The sequence below is a fragment of the Nelumbo lutea genome, chromosome 3 (assembly GCF_056320005.1).
Source record: "Nelumbo lutea isolate HS-2025 chromosome 3, American lotus-T2T, whole genome shotgun sequence".
In the NCBI taxonomy this organism is placed as follows: Eukaryota; Viridiplantae; Streptophyta; class Magnoliopsida; order Proteales; family Nelumbonaceae; genus Nelumbo; species Nelumbo lutea.
The window spans coordinates 15,959,099-15,972,595 of NC_142686.1; the positions used below are offsets into that span (position 1 = coordinate 15,959,099).

General features: G+C 39.7%; 1 protein-coding gene across 3 annotated transcripts in view; it reads right to left on the minus strand.

Annotated features, from left to right (window-relative positions):
- Positions 1–1,680: 1,680 nt before the first annotated feature.
- The window catches only part of LOC148863178 (uncharacterized), a 46,923-nt gene continuing 35,106 nt past the window's right edge, over positions 1,681–13,497 (minus strand). Inside the window, exons 4-6 of one of the 3 annotated variants that reach the window (XR_016109675.1) lie at positions 2,827–2,923; positions 2,150–2,483; positions 1,681–2,043 (exon numbers count right to left, since the gene is read on the minus strand). Coding sequence is in view for 2 of the 3 variants with exons in the window: in XM_088976882.1 (XP_088833008.1) it covers positions 1,850–2,043; positions 2,150–2,212; positions 2,827–2,923 (354 nt within the window). In the remaining variant the exon portion in view is untranslated. Of the gene's footprint in view, positions 2,044–2,149; positions 2,484–2,826; positions 2,924–9,873; positions 10,186–13,497 lie in introns of those variants that run through there. The other 2 variants (XM_088976882.1, XM_088976883.1) reach the window with 2 other exon arrangements.

The following is a 13,497-nucleotide window of genomic DNA, read 5'->3' on the forward strand; positions in this document are numbered from 1 at the left end:
TCAGTTTTCGGTGTATATTTTTGGATGCACAGATCTCCTATCCCCAAACTCACAAACTCTTGGGCTTGCATCACTCAATTCCCACATGTCTTTCCACAAGACATAAGACATTACAATAGTGCATTGGGAATATCTCTTTTGTGTGAGTTCACAATGGGAAAAAAATTGCTATGTCCAGGATACTTCCGTTTTTTTCATGATGGATGATTCAACCACACCTTGTTTTGTTGAAATTCTTCGAGTGTTAAATGAGGTGGCTTAAACATCCACTATGAAAAAGTAGAAGTATGCACATCTCCACCTTGTCTTGGGAACATCTCCCAATGACAAGTACAAGAGATGTTTCTAATGCATGCCAAGATGTGCATGTAGGGCACTGATGTGATGTAGTGTTATGTGGGTAAGGATGTGGAAATATTTTATGAGAAGCAGATCTAGAGCGCAAATTCTTGAATTTGGATCTCATCCCAATAAAAACTACTACCATAGTTCCAACCCTCTACTAACATAATCTCTCACCGCACATCTCATACGTGGCAGGTCCCACTTTTATGGTGGGTCTCCGTTACATAATGAGATGTGTGGTGTTAGATGAAGTTGGTAGTTTCCTTGGTAGAAGATCTCAACTCTGTCATTCATGGGAAATGTTCCCCATGTGCAGTTGTAATGTTTTGTAAGTAAGGATTGTAGGAAGGAGATCCGGACGGGTCTGGATATCATGTTAATATGCATCAAAATAAATAACTACATTGCAACGAACCGGAGAACAAAAAATACTTTAATCAAATAGAATTGAGAAAAACCATTGTTCTCAACGCATTCCACCAACAATTGCAAATACTAGGGGTGCAACTTGCATGGATCCAACCCCAAGCTGTAATTTTACATAGGATGGATTTGGATTCTCTATCCTCAAACTAGCAAAACACGGTTCAACCTCATAACAACCTAGTCCAACATTTGTCCAATTTAAACTTGGCCCAACTATACGCATGTATACATATATAGACACATATTTGCAATGCATACATTCATATTTGCATATTTTTTTGATAAACATACATGTATATATAAAAAAACACATTCATGTGCCCGTTTGAGAGGGCTCAAGGGATGCGACTTCTGGCATTCCAAGCTAGGGTCCCACACGGGAATGCTATGTTCGGTGAAAATCCGAGAAACTGATCACTGTGTCTTGGACACTAAAAACTCGACTAAAATAGGAAGCTATTCCAGATAGCTTCTTCGAATCACAGGTGCTCAACCAGCATCTCACCTCTAACTCAGAAGCCCTCACAAATGGGTTCTAAGTGTAGGCTGATCGACTAACCTGAGCCCAATCCGAATGTATCAATTTTTTGTGGACTGGGCTCGAATTGAACAGTTAGGAGTTGGGCCTCAATTGAGCTTAAACTCGGACCAACCCACCCGATTTGCACCCTTCCAAATAAAAAAGCAAAACGTTCTTTCAAGCAAGGAATCTTGAAAATCTAAGTTTAAAGACCAAGATGGTGGCTTAATTGGTAGGATCTCTGCCTCCTTGTGGCATAGGCCTGGGATCAAATCCCGCTTCCACCAGGGTTGGCAGAGTTGTTTAGCCCCATGAGGCCAAAAAAAAAGACCAAGATGCATCACATCAAATTCCAGAAATACGAGTCCAGCATATACTTCACGGGTGGGTTTTAATTGGTCAAAAACTCTTTCCATACCATATCTTTTTCCGCATCATAGATTTTCCCTTTAATTACAGATTTCACTGGAAGTCTGGAACTACTAATTGGCAAATCAATCTTCAACAAAAAAGGGTACAGAAATGAATTGCACGAGGCATCACAATCATTATTTGATGTTATTTACTTGCTATTCCATATATGTGTGGGCGTATGAGGGAGAAGGTAGATAATAGAGTCGTGTTAATGTTAACATCTGAAAATCCAGTTTCAGAAATAAGTTTTCCTGTGTCCCTCGTGAGATGACACCCATCAGCTACTATCTGTTGCAAAGGATCCAGAAGACCTTGTGCGAATCTTAGCAATGTGCCATCTGCACAACCAAAACAAACCCATATATACCAAGATCAACTACATCATCATACTGCAAAATTAAAAAAAAAAAGAAAGAAAGAGATCTGTATCAGTTTAAATAATACCTTGTGCAGCCACGTGCTCCATAAATACATAGAGACCACCCGGTTTCAGTACCCTTTTAATCTCTAGTTGCAATAATACAAGAAAGCATTATTAAGCTTTGAATCTTAAAGCCTCTACATTCTTAATGAAAAGAATTCATCTTGCAAATGAGTTCACTTCAGGTATATTGCAGCAGTATCTTGCAAATGAGTTCACTTCCATAAATATTAAGTTGCACTGATACATACAGCGATCAAAATACATTATAGTCTTGATCATGGCACTCTTCGCGATAAAGAACTAACTAGGGTTCCTTTATAACGAGAGAAGCCAACTTAATGACTCTGCAAAAATCTGACCAAAAATTTGACAACACCAAGTGGTAGAATAAGAGTATAAGTTTGTCTGCAAAATTTTGAAAACCTAAAACTTGTATTTGATAATGAAGTGCAAGTCAAGTGAGATAAAAGGCCCTAACTAAATGAAAGTTTCCAAGATATGTTTCAAGCTGGTAAACCGACCACAAGGAGGAAAAAAAATAAAAGGAATAATAGAGATCCAACAAACTTAAATACCTTCAAAAGTGATCTTTTGTTTCTTTTTTTTTTTTTTTTTTTTTTTTTTTGGGGGGGGGGGGGGGTTCGACAGAACAGAAACTAATACAAATGTCCCAATGACAGAACAGAAACTTAAATACCTTCAAGCGTTAGTTTAACATCTTTGACAGAACATAATACAAGTGTCCCAACAACTGCATCCATGGAAGCATCACTTACTGGCAACGCCTCTCCAACCTGCAGTAAATATTATCAGTATGCTAGTCCCCCAAGAAACCAGCTTAATGGCTCACTTTTTTTTCTTCTGGATCAGCAGCTTTATGGATCGTATTTTATAATTTTTGGAATCTGTAAACAATTCTCAAAACAAAACATATTTTATAATTTTTACATCCAAGAGGAAGGGGGATTTGGCTCTCAAAAATCAAAATGTATGATAGTCCATTATCCAATTATTCCAGGTCTCACTTTCACAGTGGAAAATAACAAATTAACTCCAAAAATGTTGCATTCTATTGCCTAAAAGACATAACCAAGTAAATCATCTTTTCTTCTTTATAAGAAAATCCTTATATAATTATTTTTGAAGACTAGGTACATTTGCTTTTCTAAGTAGAAAATCAAATGTTACAGGCTATGGGTCTGTATTAGAAATTGCAAAAGCCAAATTCACCAGTTTAGTCATCAAAACAGAAACATCAATTTCAATGATTCAGTATGAGTGTTGGATCTTATGATTGTTTTAAGTTTAAATACACAAGTAAAAAGCATAGAGAGAGATATGTCAAGGCCTATCCAAATTCAAAATAATAGATCATGTCCATCTTCTCAACTGAGCTTCAGATGCTGATGATGTGTTGACAGGAAAGAATCCTTTTAGTTTAACCATTCCCATTGTCATTCTAAGGGGTCATTTGATAACTTCTGAAATAGACGCTGAAAGTGGAATACTGAGAAGATTCCTAACTTAAGAATGGCTTAAATCCAGGGCCATTATTAGTATATGAATGTTATACAGGAGAAAAGAAGAGAGGAAGATAGAAGAGAGAGGAAAGAAGAGAGAAGAGAGATTTGAGAGCCAAAAGATTATGCTGGCGGTGCCAGCTTTTAGTATTTATACTAGGGCGACAAGACATAAAAAAAAAGAAGGAAAGTACAATAGTACCCCTACAGTACCATACTTAAAGAATAACCAACTTTTAACACTCCCTGGATCCCCCTCAAGTTGGGATTTGGGACATGTCAATCATGCCCAACTTGTCACATAAATCATGATGTCGTGAGTGATGTAACCCTTTTGTGAAGATGTCTGCAAGTTGGTCTTTAGAGCTCACATAAGGGTTACACACTTCCCCTGTGACGACCTTTTCTCTGATAAAATGTTTGTTGACTTCGATGTATTTAGTTCTATCATGCAGCACTGGAGTAGCAGCAATGTTTATGGCTGCTTTGTTATCACAGAATAGAATCATAGGTCCATCAACTGAAAAACCCAACACACTCAACAATTTTTTTAGCCACATAATTTCAGCCACTCCATGAGACATTGCTCTATATGCAACTTCAGCACTAGACCTAGCTACCACATTCTGCTTTTTCCTTCTCCGGGTAACTAGGTTCCCTCCCACAAAGGTACAGTAGCCGTTGGTCGACTTCCTATCATTTAGGGATCCTACCCAATCTGCATTGGTATACACTTCAACTTTCAAATGCCTGTACTTTTGAGATAATAAGCCTGCACCTGGAAACTTCTTAAGATATATGAGAACTCTTTCTGCTGGTTCAAGGTGGGTAGTCTTAGGGGCATGCATAAACTGGCTAAGAACACCCACTACATAAGCAATGTCTGGTCGAGTCATAGAAAGATATAATAATCTTCCTACAAGTCTCTGAAACTATTTCACATCCTCGATGGGTTCACCTTGGCAGTCACCTAATTTGTGATTAGGATCAATAGGATTCACTCCCAATTTTCCTGTATCCTGGAGTAGATCTAGGACATACTTTCTTTGGGAAATGAAGATACCCTTTTGTGAGCGGGCCACTTCAATCCCAAGATTGATACTGCTTGTATCCTCTTTGCTGAACTGCTACATGAAACCTGCTGAACCAATCCCTCTCGGTGATTTTTTTTTTTTTATAAATAACATCAATTCCATTAAAATAATGAACAGATACAAGAAGATCCCCTAAGAAGTGAGGAGCAGCCTCTCCAAACAGAAAATACACAAACTACAACATAGAAAACATGAATGTTGAAATTAAAACAATAGTTACAATTGTGCCCAGAACAATGTTTCCCTATTTATCCCTTGTTTTGCCAAGACATCAACAAAAGCAATAGCTGATCTCCCAACCCATTGTACTATTATAGACATATTTCTTGTCAACCATTTGAATTTCTTTAACTCATTTTTGTAGCCCCAAGTGACATCCTCCGGATCATTTAACCAGTCCACCACTGTCTTAGAGTCTCCTTCAATCAGAGGCTGCTCCATGCCCACTTCTTTTGCAAGAAGTATTCCTTGTATTGCAGCTAGCAGTTCTGCCCGAATAGAGTTCCAACTCCTAAAGGGCCAGAGTAGATTAAGACAACCTCTCCAGCCTCATTCCTCAGTACACCTCCCATCCCAGAGGGACCCAGGTTACCCTGCCTACTCCCATCAAAATTCAGCTTCAAAGAACCAAGAGGAGGGGGGACCCAGCTAGTCATTGCCCTTCCCTTGTAGGAGGAACAACTTGCTACCAACTTCCAATCCTTCCAACAATCAGCAAAAGTAAAATGGTTAAATAATTCTAGAGTCTTTAACCAATGTAAAAACCTGGACAAAATGCAGTCCTTTAAGGTTTGACTGCTTCTTCCTTTTTCTTGGAAGATTTTGGCTTTCCTTTCTTCCCATACTGTCCATAACAATGCTGCTCGTGAGCATCTCCACATTTTCCTTCCTCTTTTATGGGGCCAAGAGAAGAAAGAAGGGTTAAAGATTGTGCTTACTTCTGCTGGCATATCCCAACTAGACCCAAACAAAGATAGAAGCCAAGCCTCTGTAGTGATACTACAAGATAAAAATAGATGATTACATCCTCACCATGAGATCTGCAAAGAATGCACCAGTTTGGTGAAAGACAAAGGACAGGTCTTCTCTTTTGTAGGTTGTCCATCGTGTTTACTTTACCATGCCACACTTCCCAACACAAAGCCATAACCTTGGGGGGGACCAGCCTACACCAAACTTCTTTGAAAGGGAAAGTCTGATGAGAGGGAGATTGGCAGAGGAACTTGAAAAAGGAACCACAAGAAAAAGACCCTTTGGGGTGAATGGCCCAAATCCTTTTATCAGGTTTCGAGGGATCCAACCAAACCTTATCAAGGAGACATAGAAGAGTAGATAAACACTCAATTTCCTCATCCCTTAATCCTCTACGGAAACCAAAATCCCAAGACAAAGTTGGTAACGATAAATTCGACGGAATGAATTTTGAGATCACCTCATTTTTATACAAGGAAACTGAGTACAATGAAGGAAAAATGTCTTTCAAAGGGAGATCTCCAACCCAAATGTCCTCCCAAAACTGAATAGAATTACCTGAACAAGCATCATACCTGACACAGCTAAGGAACTATGGAAGAACTTTGTGAATTGCTTTCCAAGGTGTGGCTAAGTTAGCCCTCCTTGATGCACCAGCATCCCAACCACTCTCTGAACATCCATGAATACTCTTCACTACTTCGTGCCAGAGTCTATCCCGCTCCAAAGGCCATCTCCACAACCACTTCCCTAACAAAGTTGAGTTCTTTTTAAGCACATTCCCGAGCCCTAATCCTCCCTCCTCTTTGCTTCTACCCACAACCCCCCACTTAATTAAATGGTCTTTTTTACCTTCTCCCGGTTCCCACAGAAAATCTCTCATCAAATTTTCCAACTTCTTCGCTTCCCTAGACGGTATCCTAAAGACAGAGACATAATAGGTGGGTAGATTCATGAAGGTAGCTTTTATCAAAGTAATCCTCCCACCCAAAGAGATATAATTTTTCTTCCAAACAACTAGTCTCTTTTCTAACTTCTCCAAGACAGGGGTCCAGAACCTATTCTCCCTAGGGTTTGCTCCTAACGGAAGCCCTAAGTAAGACAAAGGCCAGGAGGAAATGGAGCACTCAAGACAGCCTGCAATCGCCTCAACCTCCTCAAAAACTAAATTTACTCCAGCTATGCAGCTTTTTCCTAGATTGATTTTAGAAGAAAAATAGCCTTTGAGAGAAAAGGACTGTTTAGAAAGATACAAAAAGTCAAAAGAAAATAACAGAAATCAAAATTCTAGAAGGGAGAAGATGAAGAAGAAGATGATGGCAACTAGGGTTCAGAGAGAGAGATTTTCGAACATAATCACTTCTCTTACACCCTTAATTCTATTTTATTAAGTTAAACTTTGGTAATTTACAGAGAAGCCCTTAGTTGGGCAGAAAATTAAAAAGACAACATAAGAAAGGATAGGCCCAGATTAAGGCCCATTACAGCAAAGAACATAAAAGATAAACAGCCTATGGGCCATTCGGCCCATCTTCTCTACACTCCCCCTCAAGCTGAGCATAGATGTCAATCATGCCAAGTTTGCCAGTATCATGCTGAAGTTTAGCCTTGGGAATGCCCTTGGTGAGGAAATCTGCTAACTGTCTTTCAGAGGTGACGAAAAGTAGACACACTTCACCAGAAGCCACTCTTTCTCGGATGAAGTGTCTGTCAACTTCAATATGCTTAGTTCTGTCATGTTGCACAAGGTTGTGAGCAATGTTGATGGCGCAGCCTGATTATCACAATATAACATCAATGGCTTATCATGCTCAATGATTTAAGCCACAATAGTTCAGAAACTCCATGTGCCATGGCTCAGTATTCAACTTCGGCTAAAGATCGAGCAACAACAGATTGTTTCTTGCTTCTCCAAGAGACAATGTTACCAACCACCAAGCTACAGTACCCAGAGGTAGATCTTCTGCCATCAATGTTTCCAACCAAGTCAGCATCTGTGTAAGCTTCAAGTTTCATATGGCCATGCTTGGCAAATAGAATTCCCTTTTCAGGGGAGCCATTCAAATAACACAGAATCTGCTCTGTTGCTACCATAGGAGTATCCCTGGGGGCATGCATGAACTGACTGATGCAGCTGACAGCATATGCAATGTCTGGCCGAGTCATGCATAGATAAAGAAGTTTTCCAAGTAGTCTCTAGAAGACTCCCTTGTCCTCTAGCAATATTCCATCTGAAGCAGAGAGTTTATGGCTCATATCAATAGGAGTAGCAACTAGTCTAGCACCCATCTTCCCTGTTTCAGTGAGCAAATCAAGAACATACTTCCTCTGAGAGATAATAATCCCATCCTTGGATCTAGCAACTTCTATGCCAAGAAAGTATCTCAACTCCCCTAGATCTTTGATCTCAAACTCTGTATGAAGGAAAGATTTGAGATCATTAATTCCAGAGACATCATTACTAGTCACAACAATATCATCAACATACACAATCAGGTAAACAACCAAGAGCCAATAATCCTCTCCTCTTCACAAAGAGTGTATGATCAGACTGTGTCTGTACATAGCCAAAGCTAACAAGGGCAGCCCTAAACCTTTCAAACCATGCCCTTGGGGACTATTTGAGTCCATAAAGATATTTCTTCAGCCTATAGACCTTTCCTTTCATATTTGTTTCATACATCCCTAGAGAAGAGACATAAAGACCTCCTCATGTAACTCTCCATTCAGAAATGCATTCTTTAGATCCAGTTGATAAAGTGGCCGATCTAAGTGTGCAACCAAAGATAACAAAACTCTCACAGAAATCATCTTGGCAATAGGGGCAAAGGTCTCTAGATAATCAATCCCATATGTCTGAGCATAGCCTTTTGCAACCAGCCTAGCCTTGTACCTTTCAATGGTGCCATCAGCATGATATTTTATAGTAAAGACCCACTTACATCCTACTGGGTCCTTCCCTTTAGGCAAATCAACCACTTCCCAAGTGTCATTCTTGTGTAGGGCATCAATCTCTGTTCTCATAGCATCCCTCCATTCCGGAATATTAAGAGCTTCTGACACAGACCTGTGAATTGGGTTAGAAATGCAATGTGTAGTACACTTCCTTTTTCCTTTTCTAATAGCAATAGAGATATCAAGGTCTGGGAAGGATGGCACCAAAGGAGCTGTAACAATACCTGTTGTCTCATCTGTGACTGGAAGTGCATGAGGCACATGTGTGGTAGGGGAAACAACCTGCCCATTTTTGGTTATTTGCCTTTGATACATCCTGGGATTAAAAAGAGGGCAAGGAGGTAAAGGGGTAGGAATAGGAACACTGGAATCAGAGTGAAGTGACTGATCTTCCCATGATTCATTTGAAGGAGGAATAGACTCATCAAAAGACTCAACTGGGACAGGAAGAGGAAGAGCAAACACATGTGACAAATCCTCCCCCTTTGGACAATGTCTCTCTAGAGAGGAATCATAAAAGAAAGAAAGATCATAAAATGTGACATCCATTGAGACATACTGAGTGCCAATTTTCGAATCAAAACAACAGTAACCCTTCTGTGTGGGGGAATAACCAAGGAAGACACACTTGTGGGCTTTTGGTTCAAATTTATGTCTTTGGACACTTGGAATATGTACATAACAGGTGCAGCCAAAGACACGAAGAGGAATAGGGAAAAGATCATTGTCCGGATGGAGGAGGCTTAAGGAGACTTAAAACCTAAAACCCTGGATGACATACTGTTTATAAGGTAGGTAACAGTGAAAACAGCATCACCCCAAAACTTTGTAGGGACATGTAAGGCAAATAGGATATTGCTTGCAACTTCAACAAAATGTCTATTTTTCCTTTCAACAACTCCATTCTGTTCTACGGTCCTAACACAGGAGCTTTGATGAAAAACCCCTAAATCAGTGAGATAGTAGGACAAGTTTTTCTCAAAATATTCTTTTGCATTGTCGGATCTGAAAATTTTAATACTGGTATCAAACTGGGTTAGGACAAATTCATGGAATTGCCTCACAAGTCTGGGAACTTCATCACGGGATTTCATCAAAAATATCCAAGTGAACCGGGAAAAATCATCAATGAACAAGATAAAATATTTGTATCCACCCATAGAGGGTAAATGGTAAGGCCCCCACACATCAGAGTGCACAATATTAAAAGGAGAAGAATATCTTTTATTACTCAAAGGATAACTGTTTCTACAATGTTTTGACAGTTCACAAGACTCACAATGAAGACTGGACAAACTAATTCCCTTAAACAGTTCTGGGAATAAATGACTCAATGCAGAAAAAGAAAGATGACCCAAACGAAAATGACATAACATGACTCGACTGATAGACTCTGTAGATGTAGACCCCAAAAACAGCTTTTCCGAGTTGTTCATGGCACTGTCCAGGAGTATCTAGCAGGTATATTCCATTCGCCTCACGGCCACTCCCAATCACCTTCTGAGACTCCAGATCCTGAAAAACACAATAGGAAGGGAAGAATGTTACACAACAGTTTAATGACTTAGTTAGGCTACTTACAGATAACAGGTTTGTATTTAGTCTACATACATGAAGAGCAAAAGGAATAACCAAGGAGTTTGTAACCTTGATGGTTCCCTTGCCAGAGATAGGGGCAAGAGAGCCATCGGCTAGGGTGATTTTGTCACGTCCAGGAAGTAAATCATATGAAACAAACAAAGTAGAAAGGCTGGCTATATGATCAGAAGCACCAAAATCAATAATCTAAGGGATCCTACGATTACCTGAAATGGTTGCATCATTAGTAGAAGCCCGTATACTTGAATGAGCAAATACAGAAGAGGTTGAGTTCTCTAAAGGGTTGGAAGAAGAGGTCACATCCTCTAGGTGACTAATCATCCTCCCAAACTTCTCATATTCAGCCTTCATAGCAGCTAACTGCACACTAGTCGACATCTCTTCAGTTTGGTATCTGTCACTATCTGGACCAACAACAACATTGGCACTTCCTGCCTTTATATTATCAGACTTCTTCTGAAACCAAGGTAGTAGGAGCTCAGGATGCAATTTCCAACACTTGTCTTTAGTGTGTTTTGGCTTTTTACAGTACTCACAGATAATCTCTTTCTTCCCTGAGCCACTTGGAGTCCCTACAACCCCCTTGGGTTTCACTCCCATATTAGCAAAGTGATCATTTGGACCAGCCCCTTGGACTTGGGCAAGTCTTCTGCTTTCTTCACTACTTACCAAGGCATATGCTTGAGACAGTGAGACACTATCCTTGGATAAAATATTTTGCTTTGTAATGTCGTACTCTGGATTTAGCCCTGTCAAGAACTCAAATAACCTGTTTCTCTCAACCAATTTTCTATAGGTCTTAGCATCCTTAGTGGTGTCTCAGGCTACAACTTCTATCAAATCTATTTTTTGCCAATAAAGACTTCAGTGTTGAGAAGTATACAGCTAATGGTTTCTCCCCCTGTCTCGAATTCTTCACATCACTTCTCAGCTTGTAAACCCTAGCCACATTTAATTTTTGGGAATATGCTTCAGCAACACTATCCCAAATTTCCTTTGCTGAATTCATCCACAAATAGTGCTGACTAATCTGTGGTTGCATTCAGTTCACAATCCATACAATAACAGTATAATTTTCTTGCATCCACTTTTCATATGATGGATCATCTTCTGGAGGAGCCTTTTTGCTCTCGAAGATAAAACCCCATTTGCGCCTACTACAAATATGAATTTTTATGACCAAGCTAGATAATTAGTTCCATCCAGCTTGCCTGTGGTCACAACCAGTAGATAGTCTACAGAGGCTCCCGGAACCTGTATGTATTCAGCAACATGTTTGTTTTCAATGTCTAATGGGTTCAACTTCTTAAACACCTCAAAAAAGATTTCAAGTAACTTCGAAAAACACCAAATGAAGACAAAACAAAAACTGTGTTATGAGCCAACCTCTATGCAGTCGTACCAGAAATCTGTGTCACACCTGGAAGCTGGGAGAAATAGAGAAAATTCAGCCACTCCTTGTAGACTTCACAGAACACCAAACCACTTGATTCGATCTTCAAGAAGGAGAATAAGAAAGCCTTCAGTCATTAAGCGCCCAGGTCAAACTCCCTGAGGGGCCCGTAATCAGATTTCTCCAGAAAATTAGGGTTTCGGGCAACACCCCTAAATCTGTCAAGGGGGCAACAAAGTCAGTCTTCTCTCTAGAAACCACTAATAACTGGGCTGAAAAAGGTGTCTTTAACTATTCATACGATTCAGTTCTCCATACACACTGTGTATGGAACAAAAAAGGTGAAAAAGAAAGAAAAATGAGCCTGCTCTGATACCAAGAAGAAAAATAGCCTTTGAAAGAAAAGGACTGTTTAGAAGGATGCAAAAAGTCAAAAGAAAATAGCAGAAATCAGAATTCTAGAAGGGAGAAGATGAAGAAGAAGATGGTGGCAACTAGGGTTCAGAGAGAGAGATTTTCGAACATAATCACTTCTCTTACACCCTTAATTCTATTTTATTAAGTTAAACTTTGGTAATTTACAGAGAAGCCCTTAGTTGGGTAGAAAATTAAAAAGACATAACATAAGAAAGGATAGGCCCAGATTAAGGCCCATTACAGCAAAGAACATAAAAGATAAATAGCCTATGGGCCATTCAGCCCATCTTCTCTACAATTTTCAAATTAGAGACTCCTTCAAAAAATGTAATCAATTCTTTCAAATTTTCCACCTTCTCACCGAAACCTCCCTCATAGAAGATCATCAAGTCATCTGCAAACTGAAGGTGAGTGACTGGAATTCGATTTGTGCCTACTCTCCAACCCCTTATCACTTTTTCCCTATCAGCCCTATTGATAATTCGACTAAACACATCAGCTACCAAGGTAAAGAGGAAGGGTGAAAGTGGGTCCCCTTGTCTGATTCCCCTACTAGCTGGAAAAAAATCCCTCACCACCCCGTTTACTAGGATGGTATAGTGACAAGAGCTAACACAACCAGTCATCCAACTACACCATCTTTCCCCAAACTCTCACTTCCTCAAAACCTTTAGTAGGAACTGCCAATCCACCAAATCATAGGCTTTCTCCAGATCAAGCTTACAAACAAAGCCTCTCTGCTTGAACCTCTTCATCTCTTCCACACATTCATTGGCAATCGGAATCTGATCAATTATCTGATGCCCTTGGATGAAAGCCCCTTGAGCCTAACTAATAATGGAGGGGAGGATTTCTTTAATCCTTAAAGACAAGACCTTGGCCAGGATTTTATAAATACTAGTCACCAAACTAATTGGCCTAAAATCTTTAGAATGGAGAATATCAACTTTGTTTGGAACTAGGGCCAAGAATGTGGAATTAATGCCTCGATTGACTATATGCTTCTCTACGAACTCATTAAAAACCTCACGAAGATCATCTTTTATCACCTCCCAACAATCCTGGTAAAAAGCCATTGTAAAACCATCTGGTCCTGGAGCTTTGGACATGTCCATCAAAAACATCGCCTTCCTAATCTCTTCTTCCTCAAAGTTTCTTTCCAACCACCTAACCTGATCTTCCTCCAACCTTGACCAATCAATCCCTTTGATTTCCCTCCTCTCTTCCAAGGGTCTTTTGTAAATCGATTTGAAATGTTCCACATACTTCCTAGCAATATCATCCCGGTTAGTGAATTCCTCCCCCCTACTTCTAACTTAGACAAAAATTTTCCTCCTCCCATTTGCTACATCATGAAAAAAACTTAGTATTCCCATCACCTTCCTTAATCCATCTATGCCTCAATTTCTGCCTCCAGC